The sequence below is a fragment of the Heterodontus francisci genome, chromosome 2 (assembly GCF_036365525.1).
Source record: "Heterodontus francisci isolate sHetFra1 chromosome 2, sHetFra1.hap1, whole genome shotgun sequence".
NCBI classification, from domain to species: Eukaryota; Metazoa; Chordata; class Chondrichthyes; order Heterodontiformes; family Heterodontidae; genus Heterodontus; species Heterodontus francisci.
In genome coordinates this window covers 116,919,069-116,932,180 of record NC_090372.1, presented here as the reverse complement: position 1 = coordinate 116,932,180, position 13,112 = coordinate 116,919,069, and the positions used below count along the sequence as shown (strand labels likewise).

Genomic DNA, 13,112 nt, shown 5'->3' with positions numbered 1-13,112 from the left:
TTTTGTACTTATATTGGCAGGATCTCCAAGGATACACTGGAAAGCTCAGCAAGCAACATTTCAGTGGGAGAACCATCCTCTTCCATTCCACCGTGTGTACTTTTATCCTGGTTTGGAGAAAGTGCTAGAGGATACAACTCTTCCAGTAATCTGCCATCGCCTAGCAGCTCAACAGAACCATCTTCTGAGAGCCTGAGCCCAGAAAAACAGAGATTTAAGGTAATTTGCTACTTGATTTTGGTGTTTGTAATGAGAGATGAAAAGAATATATTACTGAGTTATATTCAGCAGAAATTAACATTTGTTTGCACAATATTAGATAGAGGCATTTATAATGAACAGGAACATACAATTTCATCGCTTGATCAGTGAAAATTATAATTTATATGTATGTAATTATTTGGTCTGGTGGATCAGGTTTATTTTTGGAATGAGACAAATTATGTTGATTATCTGTTACATTAATAAATCCAAATCTGAAGAAAAACCACTTCGCCCCTTCTCTCTAATCCAAAAGTACCATTTAAATATGTATTGAGCCAGAATTTCCTCTCTGACCAGTACTGAAATTTACGTCAGTTTCTACATCGATCTTGCCAACAGCAACTTAAAGCATGCAGTTGTGTAAAAACCAGTGTAAAAGAAAGTGAAATCAGCATTAAAAAAATCAAGCACAGAATGTACACCTGTCTTCCTCCTTTAAGTCCCTTTATCTTATTGATGTTATGAAAACTAAAGGTTGAAGCTATAAAACTGTCATTTATACACCTTAGGCAAAGCATATTTAAGAAAATTCAATTATGGAAAGTTTTCTCTTTTTAATGTAAGATTCTGATACTATAAAAATTGATTCAAAGATGTACAAAATTAGATTAGATTAGATTAGAGATACAGCACTGAAACAGGCCCTTCGGCCCACCGAGTCTGTGCCGAACATCAACCACCCATTTATACTAATCCTACACTAATCCCATATTCCTACCAAACATCCCCACCTGTCCCTATATTGCCCTACCACCTACCTATACTAGTGACAATTTATAATGGCCAATTTACCTATCAACCTGCAAGTCTTTTGGCTTGTGGGAGGAAACCGGAGCACCCGGAGAAAACCCACGCAGACACAGGGAGAACTTGCAAACTCCACACAGGCAGTACCCGGAATCGAACCCGGGTCCCTGGAGCTGTGAGGCTGCGGTGCTAACCACTGCGCCACTGTGCAGTGCAGTGCAGGTCTCAGTAAGAAAAAAATAAAAATTACTAAAATACCGGAAATAGTGACTTAAAATTCAGTGGCACCTTCGGTTTTAGATATAAATTTAAGTCTGCTCGGAATTTACATAATTGCTGGAAATTCATCTTCTGTGGCCTTTTACGAGGGGGCAGAGCTATTTGAATTAAGTGGGATTTCAGTGGACATAACTTGAGTGCACTGAAAATGAATGAGGTAGTTTGTGCATAGTGAGGTTCTGACGTAAAACAAGTGTAAGTCAGTTGTGTGTGAATTTCTTCCAAAAATCCTGGCATGACCCAGCTGTTATGCAATTGTTGCATTTAAACTATGAGGCAATTATCTTTTTCTTTAAGTTGATTTTAACTATGACCAAGATTTTGCAATAGTAATGACGACGAAACTGACAGCAACTTCCAGAGTCCACACATACACAGTTAGACATGGAAATCTAGAATTTGCTGTTAGTGATTCTAATCTTCTCCACAGAGTGCACTATTAAACTCTCTATAGATGGAAATCCCTGAACCAATGAGAACTTCCACTTTTACGCTGTAATATTGCTATTAAAAACAGCCAAGAAAGTTATGCCTTGTTAATGAGTGGATGTAACTGGGTTTTTAATGGTGTCCTAAGTAGTAACTAATGCTGAACAATCTCTCTGGCCATGGAAAACTAATATTGTATTTGTGTAAAGTCAATATTTTTACATTATGATAAGTCCATAATTTTTAATATTTTTTTAGAAGTGTCTTCCTCATATTTCAGCTTCTACTGTGTATGTCCCAATCTTTATTTCACTCTGCAAAATTTATAAACAGTGAAGGATATTCAGTGCATGTTACCTCCTGGTTTGCTGTCTGAGAATTCTTCAGTGCGATTGGCTGCTTACCATTAAAAGCAAAATACTGCGGATGCTGGAAGTCTGAAATAAAAACAAGAAATGCTGGAAACACTCAGCAGGTCTGGCAGCATCTGCGGAGACATAAGCAGAGTTAACGTTTCAGGTCAGTGACCCTTCTTCAGAACTGGCAAATATTAGAAATGTAAAAGGTTATAAGCAAGTAAAGTGGGGGTGGGGCAAGAGATAACAAAGGAGAAGGTGTAGATTAGACAAGGTCACAGAATAGCTGACCAGAAGGTCATGGAGCAAAGATATGTTAATGGTGTGTTGAAAGACAAAGCGTTAGTTCAGAAAGGGTGTTAATGGACTGAAAATTGAACAGCCGCAAGTACAAACATGAAAAAAAACAGTGGGTAAGCAAACTGAACAAACTAAGATGAAATAAAGTAAAATAAACACAAAAAATATATTAAAAAAGGGAAAAGAAAAAAATAACTAAAAATAAAAGTAACATGGGGGGCCCGTCATGCTCTGAAATTATTGAACTCAGTGTTCAGTCCGGCAGGCTGTAGTGTGCCTAATCGGTAAAATCGCCATTTCCGCCACCTCCAGCGTGATGCCACTACCAAACGCATCTTCCCCTCCCTTCCCCTGTCAGCATTCCGAAGGGATCATTCCCTCCGTGACACCCTGGTCCACTCCTCCATTACCCCCACCACCTCGTCCCCTTCCCACGGCACCTTCCCCTGCAATCACAGGAGGTGTAATACCTGCCCATTTACCTCCTCTCTCCTCACTATCCCAGGCCCCAAACACTCCTTTCAGATGAAGCAGCGATTTACTTGTACTTCTTTCAATGTAGTATACTGTATTCGCTGCTCACAATGTGGTCTGCTCTACATCGGGGAGACCAAACACAGACTGGGTGGCCGCTTTGCGGAACACCTCCGTTCAGTCCGCAAGCAGGACCCCGAGCTTCCGGTTGCTTGCCATTTCAACACTTCCCCCTGCTCTCATGCTCACATCTCTGTCCTGGGATTGCTGCAGTGTTCCAGTGAACATCAACGCAAGCTCGAGGAACAGCATCTCATTTACCGATTAGGCACACTACAGCCTGCCTGACTGAACATTGAGTTCAATAATTTCAGAGCATGAAGGGTCCCCCATTTTACTTTTATTTTTAGTTATTTTCTTTTTCCTTTTTTTGTGTTTATTTTATCTTATTTCATCTTAGTTTGTTCAGTTTGCTTACCCACTGTTTTTTTCATGTTTGTACTTGCGGCTGTTCAATTTTCAGTCCGTTAACACCGTTTCTGTACTAATGCTTTGTCTTTCAACACACCATTAACATACCTTTGCTCCATGACCTTCTGGTCAGCTATTCTGTGACCTTGTCCTATCTACACCTTCTCCTTTGTTATCTCTTGCCCCACCCCCACTTTACTTGCTTACAACCTTTTACATTTCTAATATTTGCCAGTTCTGAAGAAGGGTCACTGACCTGAAACGTTAACTCTGCTTCTGTCTCCGCAGATGCTGCCAGACCTGCTGAGTGTTTCCAGCATTTCTTGTTATTATGGCTGCTTACCATGATTGACGACATTACTATTGCTGGACACCTGGGGATCCCCTTGACTTGGCATTAAATTCAAATAATGCGGAAAAGGTGAAATGCATGCCACAGATATTGCTAGATATTTGAAAGTATCTTCCTTTGAGATCAGCGGTGAGCACTGTCGCTTTGCTGCTGACTGCAAAAGGCTTTAGTCCGTTCAAATAGTAGCAAGGTAATGATTGGGTTAAATTGATCTGGATCTGCATAGCCCTTGCTGTATAAAGAAAGTACAAAAGAAGTATCATAAAGTACAAGAAGGGATTCCCCGAACACGGAGATTGTGCAGGTATTATGTGTTGCATGGACTGATGCAACGGTACCTGGGATGTGACGGGGGAGTAGTCATGTGGAGATCGCATTTCTACCCAGGGTGTAATGGTAATGCTGTTGCGCTTTGACACTACTGCTCAAATATTAGCATGTGTCAGGTCTGTCTTATACTGAGTAAAATATAACCATTTGTCACCATTAAGTGTTATCATCTCGAATCATTTCAGAACTTGAGAATAAGGGGTTAAAGAATTAATACCGCAAATTTCCAACAGTATAGTCAGGCTTGATGGACCAGTTGGTTTTTTCCTGTCCAGGCGCGTATCCATTGTCTCTCGAGATAAGGAGGCCCAAAAGAAAGAGTTTGATATGTTCAGATTGCCTTGCCTTTGACTTGGAAAGTATCTGGGGCTGAAGAGCTGCTAATAGATTACTGAGTAGCTGTGGTCCTGAAATTGATTTCTGCCAGAAAAGCTTGTATAATTTCAAGGTGAATAGTATTAATTTGTTATTTAAACATGTAGCTTTCTTTAAACTGTAATCTGTACACTGAAAATATTTAGCAATCTCATGATCCCAGCAGAGAGCCATGGTAGAAGGGAGGTCAGCATTGGAGTTATAATACTGTAGTCCTGATTCTCCAGGCCACACTTTTGAGTGTTGCTCCATGCTGGGAATGTTGAATTTACCTTATACTTTTAGGACAGTTGTAAGGCACTGCAGCTTTACTTGCATGACCAAAGATCAGCCAATCAAAATGCAGTAAAACAAGACAATTTGAACATATCAAACTCATGGACAGGAAAAGACCATCTGATCCAACCAGCCTGTCCATATTGTTGGACATTTGGGGTATCAGAGTCAATTAACCCTTTATCCCCTTATTCGCAAGTTCTGAAATGATTCAAAGTGATAACCTTTATTGGTGACAGTGGTTATATTGTATTAAGTATAAGTAAGACCTGACTCATGCTAAAATCTGAGCAGTAATATCAAAAGCACAACAGCATTACCATTACCCCCAGGCAGAAGCATGATCTCCACATAACTACTTTCTGTTCATGCCCCAGGTACCGTCACATCAGTCAATGCAACGCGTAATACCTCTACAATCTGTACTGTGGGGAAATCCCTTCTTATACTTTCTTTACACAGACCGATTTAGCACAATCATTTGATTTGAACAGCCCAATTGCAAAAGATGTAATTGAACTATCTGTCCGCCCAAGCCAGGTTAAACTCTCAAGATTTCTGGCTTCCCACGCTCCAACACCTATCAGCTTTTAAACATTCCCGTGCTAGTGCATGGCCAAAGCAAGAAAAACATGATGGCCTTGGCACCCAGTTATTTTGTCTCGGCTCTAACTCACATCTGGGCTTCTGAGATCCTGCAAAGGTGTTCATCTCCTAGTTCCCCACAGCTGTCTGTTTTCACACTCTGCTGATGAAGTTTACCTTTTTACCATTTGTTTAATGAAGGCCCAAACCACAATTCACCAGCAAGTCACCTCTCAGCTGCTCTTACTCAGGTTATATCACAAGCAGGAATAAAATAGTTCAGTATAAGATTAAGTGTAAGTAGAAATTAAAGAATTGTACAGATTTATTTCAGTTTATTTAAGTATTTAAGTTAGTTTTAATTTAATCCCCACTCAACAGCAACCATTGCAATCTCCTGGGAGAGATGTAAAATAGAATGCTAGGTCAATTAAGGGAAAATCCTCTCCAACCCTCAAAGGCAATTAAATGAGTTGAAGGAGGCCACTGTGACTGAGGCACGCACCCAATACCTCAGCTATCTTTTGCATAAAGTAATATTTGCCTCGTCCAGCTTCCTTCTGAACATGCGCAGCAAATCTGCATAAGCCAGCAACTTATTCCAAAGGTCAATGACCCACAGTGAGAAGAAAACAGGTTGGAAAGTGGCTGAGGGAACTTTGTACTATTTGGGACAATGCTTAAAACAGTGACCTTTATTATTAGGATCAAGATTAAAAGCTACATAAATGTGTTTCTATTTTTCTCACAGCTAGGTTTCTGATGGAAACCCATCACCATATTTGAGTCTCCAATCCTAGTTACTGAGAAAATAACATCTAAGAAATTCCTATTTGCCCAATAGCGTGCATTAGCTCTGCCATTGGGACATACCCAATTTATCTTATTCTGAAGAGTTTAAGGACAGGTTGGTCATGGTTTAGGGACTCCAGGTTTACACTGATAACCAGTAAAATTGCACATCTTAGCAGTATAGAAAACTTGATAAGCTGCCCACTGCTCATCCAGCTAGCTAGCAACTGGGATATTATCTGAGCCTGAGTAGAATGAAGTTGATGGATTCCTCTGTTTATTAGGGGTCATAGTTTGAATAGCTTCATTTCAGTCAGTTGGTCTGTGATACAAAATTGTTTTCCTCAATGTGTAATCAACACTGCCATTGAAATACTGAGACAATGCTGCACTGTCAGACATGTCAAACCCTGGATGACATGTTAAACTGAGACTCATTTGTCTGCTCACATAGAATTTAAAGATCCCATGCACTATTCAAAGCGGAACAGGGAGTTATTCCAGTTCCCTGGTTGATGGTCGTCCTATGGTCCTATGATTAGTGTAGCTGGTCATTCATCTCAGTGCTGTTTGGGGGAATCACATTATGTACAAAATGTCTGTTTTATCTGGAATCGGTAATAAAGGTCACTTACAGAATACAACAGTGAATGCACTTTCAAAAAGCAATTCTTTGTATGTCTTTTGAGCAATACTGTAAAGCACCGTATAAATATAAGCCCATCTCTCCAAAATTCAAGATGGATGCTTAAAATCCCTAAAGCATGCATTTTAAAGAGAAAATTGCCTTTGATCTGACCAGTTATTTTAAATGAAAGGAAAAGGCAATAGAATAGCATTGAGGGAAAAAGTATTAAGATACAAATGTATTTTGTTATGAAGTGTTATTTTAAATAATTTGGTGTAATGAAAATTCAAACAGTGGAACTTCGCCTGTTCACCATTTTGGAGCATACGCCTCTCTTTCCCCAGTGGATAATAGAATCAATGTATAATCTTGAGGACCCAGTACTTAGTTTGATGCTGCATTTTTAGTCTTATTGGTCTATTTAGATTATGGAATCAAGTTCCCAATCTGTGCAAGTAAGATCCACGATTTTCCATTTTAAAAATTTGGTATTCTTGTGAATAAATGCTGGCCTCATGGATATGAAGCTTTGACTACCATTGGTCTCTTGACCTGAGCTAATATCAGAGCTGCAAGGATATTCTATTTTTACAACTGGATCAATGATTTCTCAAAGTCTTAGGATCAATTTAAATCAATTTATCTGGTTTATGCAAAACTTAAGTCATGGCTCCCATGAATTTTATGACACATAATCAAGAGTGCAAATAATGTGAATGTGGATAACTGAGGTTCCACCATATCTATTGTGTCGTATGTAACAAACATACAAATTAAATATGGCTGCACAGTTTGCATAGTATTTCAATCAGCAGTGCTACATTTTCTATTTCTTAGCAACAAAAAAGTCACTTCTGCCAACTTACACCTCCCTCTTAGCAACAGTATCAGAGAGTTGTTACAAGTGCTGGGAGAAGTGGGTGTGCCAGACACAATGCAGCACTTCTCTAGAAAAAATGGCCTTTATCCTGTTTTTTGTCATTTGGCTGTTAAATTTGGGTAAAGATAAAACCAACCTATGAATTCACTGCAGGGAATCATGATCTTGTGCCCTATTATACCACAGTGCAGTGCATTGGTTATCAAACTTACTTTACTACTGTGCTGTCTTGAGAGGTCTTTTGTAAAAAAATAAACTAAATGATGTTCTGCTAATGAGAAAATAAAATAGCTGATTTTACACATTTACTTTATTTTATTTTCAAGGTGAAACTCACACCCATTATCAGATTGGCTGCATTTGCTGACAACGCAACCACTAGGTTGCACATGCGCAAATGCAGCCTCATCAACTGAAACGTCACTGTCAGCAACGTCTCAGGCTTCTGCCAGTAATAAAAATGGTGCTGTTCAATTTGTCACAAAAAACGAATTAAACACAAACCCCCTCAATGGCTGTGGTCGCCGCCTCCATCCCAACCCCAACAATGGCAGAGCTCCCTCCTGCCATTGCGCTCCCACGTCCATTTGCTCACCATTCCCCACATGCTGCTTCGGCCGCTCGCTCCCCCACTCGCTCGCTCGCAGCCCTTCATGCTACCCCCTCTCAGCTACTCGCCGCCCGCTTCGCCCGTCATCCCTCGGCCACTCACTCCACTCTCAGCCACTCGTTCCTCGCCCCTCACCTTTGTCGCTTCTCTGGGCAGCGGGGAGCAATCAGGGGAGGTGGGGGAGCGGAAAGCTAGCGGCCGAAGCAGCAAGGCGGGGAGCGAGCAGCCAAATCAGGGAAGCAGCAAGGCTGGGAGCAAGCAGGTGGGGAGTGAACGGCTAAAGCGGCAGGGCGGAGGGAGAAAGTGGAAGAGGTGGGGAAGCGGCGAGGCCGGGAGTGAGTGGGCGGGGGCGGAAGGGGAAGCAAGTGGGGGAAGCAGCGAGGCCGGGAGCGAGCAGCTGAAGCGGGGTACTGTTGGGGGGGGAATGGAGGCAGTGCTCGGATGGCATTGCATGGTGACATCGGTGTGCGCATGTGCGGATTCATACTGGCAAGCTGGCAAATGTTCAAACACGCTGATGACGTCGGCAATTGCTCTGCGTTGTCAGGAGACAGTCTATCAAATTATGCAGTATGATTCATGTTCTCAAGCAACCATGTTCTCCTCCTGCATTAACCTTTGTGCTTTAAATTGGATATGTGTGGTCTTGTTTCATTGATTCTGGTTTTAGTAAACTTTGTTGTGGAAGTATACAAGGTATTATTTATGGCTGAACTCATTTTCATCCCTTTGCTGTTTCTTTCTAACAGACCCACTGGTCATGGCCATCATTCTTCCATTATTCCTATCATGTGGTATGACATTTAGTTTGTGTTGTCATTTTGTTTATGCTGATCATTACTAATAATTGAACTTGTGGTGGGATATCCTTTAATCTCTTTTAATCAGTTTCATTGAAATTAATCTGATTAACCTGTAGCTATTGAAAATATATTTTGGCTTTAAAACTTTTTCTATCAGTAATAATAATAACTGTTCCCAGGTTTGAAATCATGCCAGAATATTTATATGATCTTGCTGTTCAGTAATGTATTTGTGTTGTGGGAAGAACTAGTCTGTTTTCATTGAGTATGTGATTCAACTTTTAGACTGTATGCTTAATCATACTCATTTGAACCAAACTAGCATAATGAGTGATAACGGCATAGAAGGAGGCCATTCAGCCCATTGAGTTCCTGCTGGCTCTCTGTAGAGCAATCGAGTCAGTCCCATTCCCCTGCTCTATCCCCATAGCCCTGCAAGTTTATTTCCCACAAGTGCCCATCAGGTTTCCTTTTGAAATCATTGATTATCTTTGCCTCCACCACCCTCGTATGCAATGAGATCTATGTGAATGAATGCAGGAGCATTTTTGCAACAAAATTGTAAAAAATCTACAAAGTGCGCAAAGCTGGCAGAACACCACTGATATTTAATCAAAAACAAGGAACTAAAGTTCTCTGAGGAACAAAATCCCTTTCTTTTCTATTTTTCACTTAAATTTTGGTGCAGATTGTCGTTGAATTGGATAGTCATGTTGTTTATATGTTGGATTAGAGAGCAACTAGTTGATGAAAGAATTTAAATTATCAGAAACAGCATGATTTAGTTTGTAACCATTATGTATTGTACTATCTTGAACCTGGAAAGGTATTCTTGGATTCTAAGAAAGTGCATATAACTAGTTACTCATTCATAATTGTAATTCATGTTATTTTCCAAACTCCATAATCAATAGCAACCTATTTTATTTTCTGACAGCAACCATACCTCTTTCAAGACAGCGAGCATCACCACCTTCCTCAAAAAAGCTCACCTTAACCCTTCCACCTTCTCAAAATATCACCTTACCTCAAATTTTCCCTTTCCCTCCAAAGTCCTGGAAGATGTTATTGTTTCATAATAACTTGTTACTTCGTCCAATCCCTGTTTTGAGACCCTTCAGTCTAGTTTCTGCCCTCTCCACAGCAAAGGCACTGCTCTTGTCAAAGACACTAATGGTATTCTTTCCACTATCTTTGACACTGATGCTTATTCTATCCTCCCCCAATAACTCTCCTTTACAGTGCACGTTAATGGAAGTGTTTACGTATAATTCCATTTATATCTGCCTCAATGAGAAGACTGCAAATCATTTTTGATTTTCCTCCTTCCCGAGTGGTCTCTGCTGATATATCCAAGTGCTCCATTCCCTACTTGCTCAGTTTGTCCCTTGGTGGCATCATCTAGAAGGACTGAATCAGGTTCTTACGCAGGGCGGCGGGAAACGGCCTGCCTGCCCCAGGCCAAGTAACGGCCACCTAAGGGCCTCCGTCCGCCACCACGGGGATTTTACCGTTGGCAGGCGGGCGGCCCAGGCCTGAGAAAAGCCACCTGACAAAAATACGGCCTTGGGGGGGGCCCTACTGATCGGGCACACTGTGCCTGACGGAGGGCCGCCTCCGATGCCCCAACCATCCCCCACGCCCCCCCCCCCCCTTGCCTCGCCGGGGCACAATCGATCACCCCCAGCGAGGCCCCAAAATCCTTCCTTTTTCTGGGGCCGTCCTTCCTCTTCATGTGGCACTGCTGAGACTAAGAGCTGTCGACTCGCTGATTGGCCGGGAGCTGCAGTAGGTGGGACTTTCTGCCTCAATGAGGTGGAATTCCACCTCATTGAGGCAGAAAGTCCCACCTAAGACCAATTAAGGACCTGGGGACCGTAAAATCCAGACTGGTGGAGGTGGGATCGCCACTGATATTTCATTGGACGGCTGCCATTGGCCATGCAAAAAATTCCGGCCTATCTCTTCCTGTCAGATAATTTCTGGATTTAGACAAAACTGAAAGAAATGTAACTTGCATTCACATTATAGCACTTTTATCATATTCTTGGGACATCCTCATGCTCTTGACAACCAGCGGTGTATTTTAGACATTCATTCACTGTTGTGTGGGCAAAAATAGCAGCCAGTTTTTTTACAGCAAAGTCCTACAAACAGCAAATGAATGAATGTCCTGATGACTGTTATTTAGTGATGCTGGTTGAGGGATAAATATTGACCAGCTTACTGGACAAACTCCATGCTCTTTTGAGTAGTACCATAGGATCTTTAGCATATGTTTGAACAGGCAGATGAGGTCTTGATTTTTAATATCTCATCCAAAAATCAGCACATCTGACAACGTATTAGTACTTCCTCAGCACTCTACTGATGTTGCGGTTGATCTTATGTGGTGAAGTCGAAGCAGTCATTTTTAGGCTATTATCAACAATTGCATACTTCTACCCTTACCTCCTCAAGTTCTTCAGTAGCCACCTTTAGGCAAAGTCCTGCAAATCAACTGCATCACCAAGGATGTCACCTTCAATCTTTGCAAGTTTGCATCTGCCTCCGCTTCTACCTCTTTCCTGCTATTGCCAAGACTCTATAATCTATTACGTAGACACTTCACTACTCTAACGCTCTTCTAGCAAACTTTACAAACTGCAACTTATTCAAAATTTTGCTACACATGTTATTTCCCCGCTGAAAGCCCCAGACTTCCATTACTCCAGTCCCCATCATGCTTCACTGGCTCCTGTGGATCAAATTCCTTCTTAAGAAATCAAATGGATCACACATAATTAATCATACAGAATAGATCCAATACAGTACATGACCTGATGACATCAGCTCTGACCTTCACATTTACAAACCTGTGTATAACAAAATATATTCTGCTAACATTCAGCGCTGTATATTTCTCTTCCCACCCAACCTTTCATTATAATATTTGCATCAACAATGTGAAGTGGGTAAATTTAGTTTTTCTGATTAAAATTCAAATGATTGATTCTTGGCACTAAATTATCAATTTTGCTTTCTGCAGGCAAGGTATGCTGTGTGACATCCAAACATGTAAATTAGGAAACTATTAACTTACTGTTAAAGCAGAAACAAAATTAATGGCTTATAGGCTTGAAATTTTTGTGGGGGTGCCAAGTGGAAGTTGCACGCAAAATTGCACCCATTCCCACGCCTATTCTGCCAATGTTCAGTTACACTCAGATTTCCTGTAAGTCTCATTAGCAATGCAAAAATGGGCAGAATTCACCGTAAAGAATCTGGGCCCCAGATATTCCTTTTTAAGTTTGCAGTTTAGAGTTTCAACTCATTTAACCAACATTAATGCACATTAGGCAAGCATATTTAAGAACCTGCAGTTAGTGAAGCTTTTCAATTTTTAATGTGACTTACACTGATGCCATAAAAATGTATTCAATGAAACAAAATATAGTGCAGGTCTCAGTGAGGATAAATGTTTTTAAAAAAACACTCAAAACCTTGCAACAAAACACCAAACTAATTGATTGTAAAATACAGTGGATATTGGAAAACTGAAAAAAAACCAGGAAGTGCTAGAAATACTCAGCAGATCTGGCAGCATCTGTGGAACGAGAAACAGAGTTAATGTTTCAGGTTGATGACTTTTCATCAGAACTCAGTTCTGATGAAAGATCACCGACCTGAAACGTTAGCCAAACTAATCGATTTTGTTTCCTGCTGCATCTGAAAATCTGGTCGTAATTTGAAGAAGGCTTCTGGCCAAGCACATTTGCAGCAAACTTGTGTATAAGGCTGTGTAATTGAGAGGGGTGGCATTATTATGGTAATAAATATTTTTAGACTTTCCCTTACCTCATTTGCTTTGCATCTGAATTGCACTTGTCTCTGGATGCAAATAAACAGGAAATTCCAGAAAATAAAGCTGTCATTGCTTTATCAGGATATCTTGTAGAAAAGCAGCTCGCTATTCTGCCACTCTTGAAAATGTACTTTTTAAGGTTTGTTAGTTAATTAAAAATTTAAAATTGCTTATAATTAAGTAGCCACAGCGGAATCAAGATTAAAATCAGTTCAATCTGAGCAGCCAGTCATTGAATGCGCCTTCCTCAATTGAACAATGTTGTTCAGTACTAGGGTTTGAGTGCTGTTCTAAGTGCCACTTTTTTGATTTAACAA

At 40.7% G+C, this 13,112-nt stretch overlaps 1 protein-coding gene across 10 annotated transcripts in view; it reads left to right on the top strand.

Annotated features, from left to right (window-relative positions):
* ppp1r9a (protein phosphatase 1, regulatory subunit 9A) overlaps positions 1–13,112 on the top strand; it is a 358,146-nt gene that overhangs the window by 321,993 nt on the left and 23,041 nt on the right. For 7 of the 10 annotated variants that reach the window (XM_068009859.1, XM_068009863.1, XM_068009853.1 and 4 more), the window contains exons 16-17: positions 21–219; positions 8,898–8,942. In XM_068009859.1, coding sequence (XP_067865960.1) covers positions 21–219; positions 8,898–8,942 — 244 coding nt within the window. The remainder of the gene's footprint in view (positions 1–20; positions 220–8,897; positions 8,943–13,112) is intronic. The other 3 variants (XM_068009864.1, XM_068009868.1, XM_068009865.1) reach the window with 1 other exon arrangement.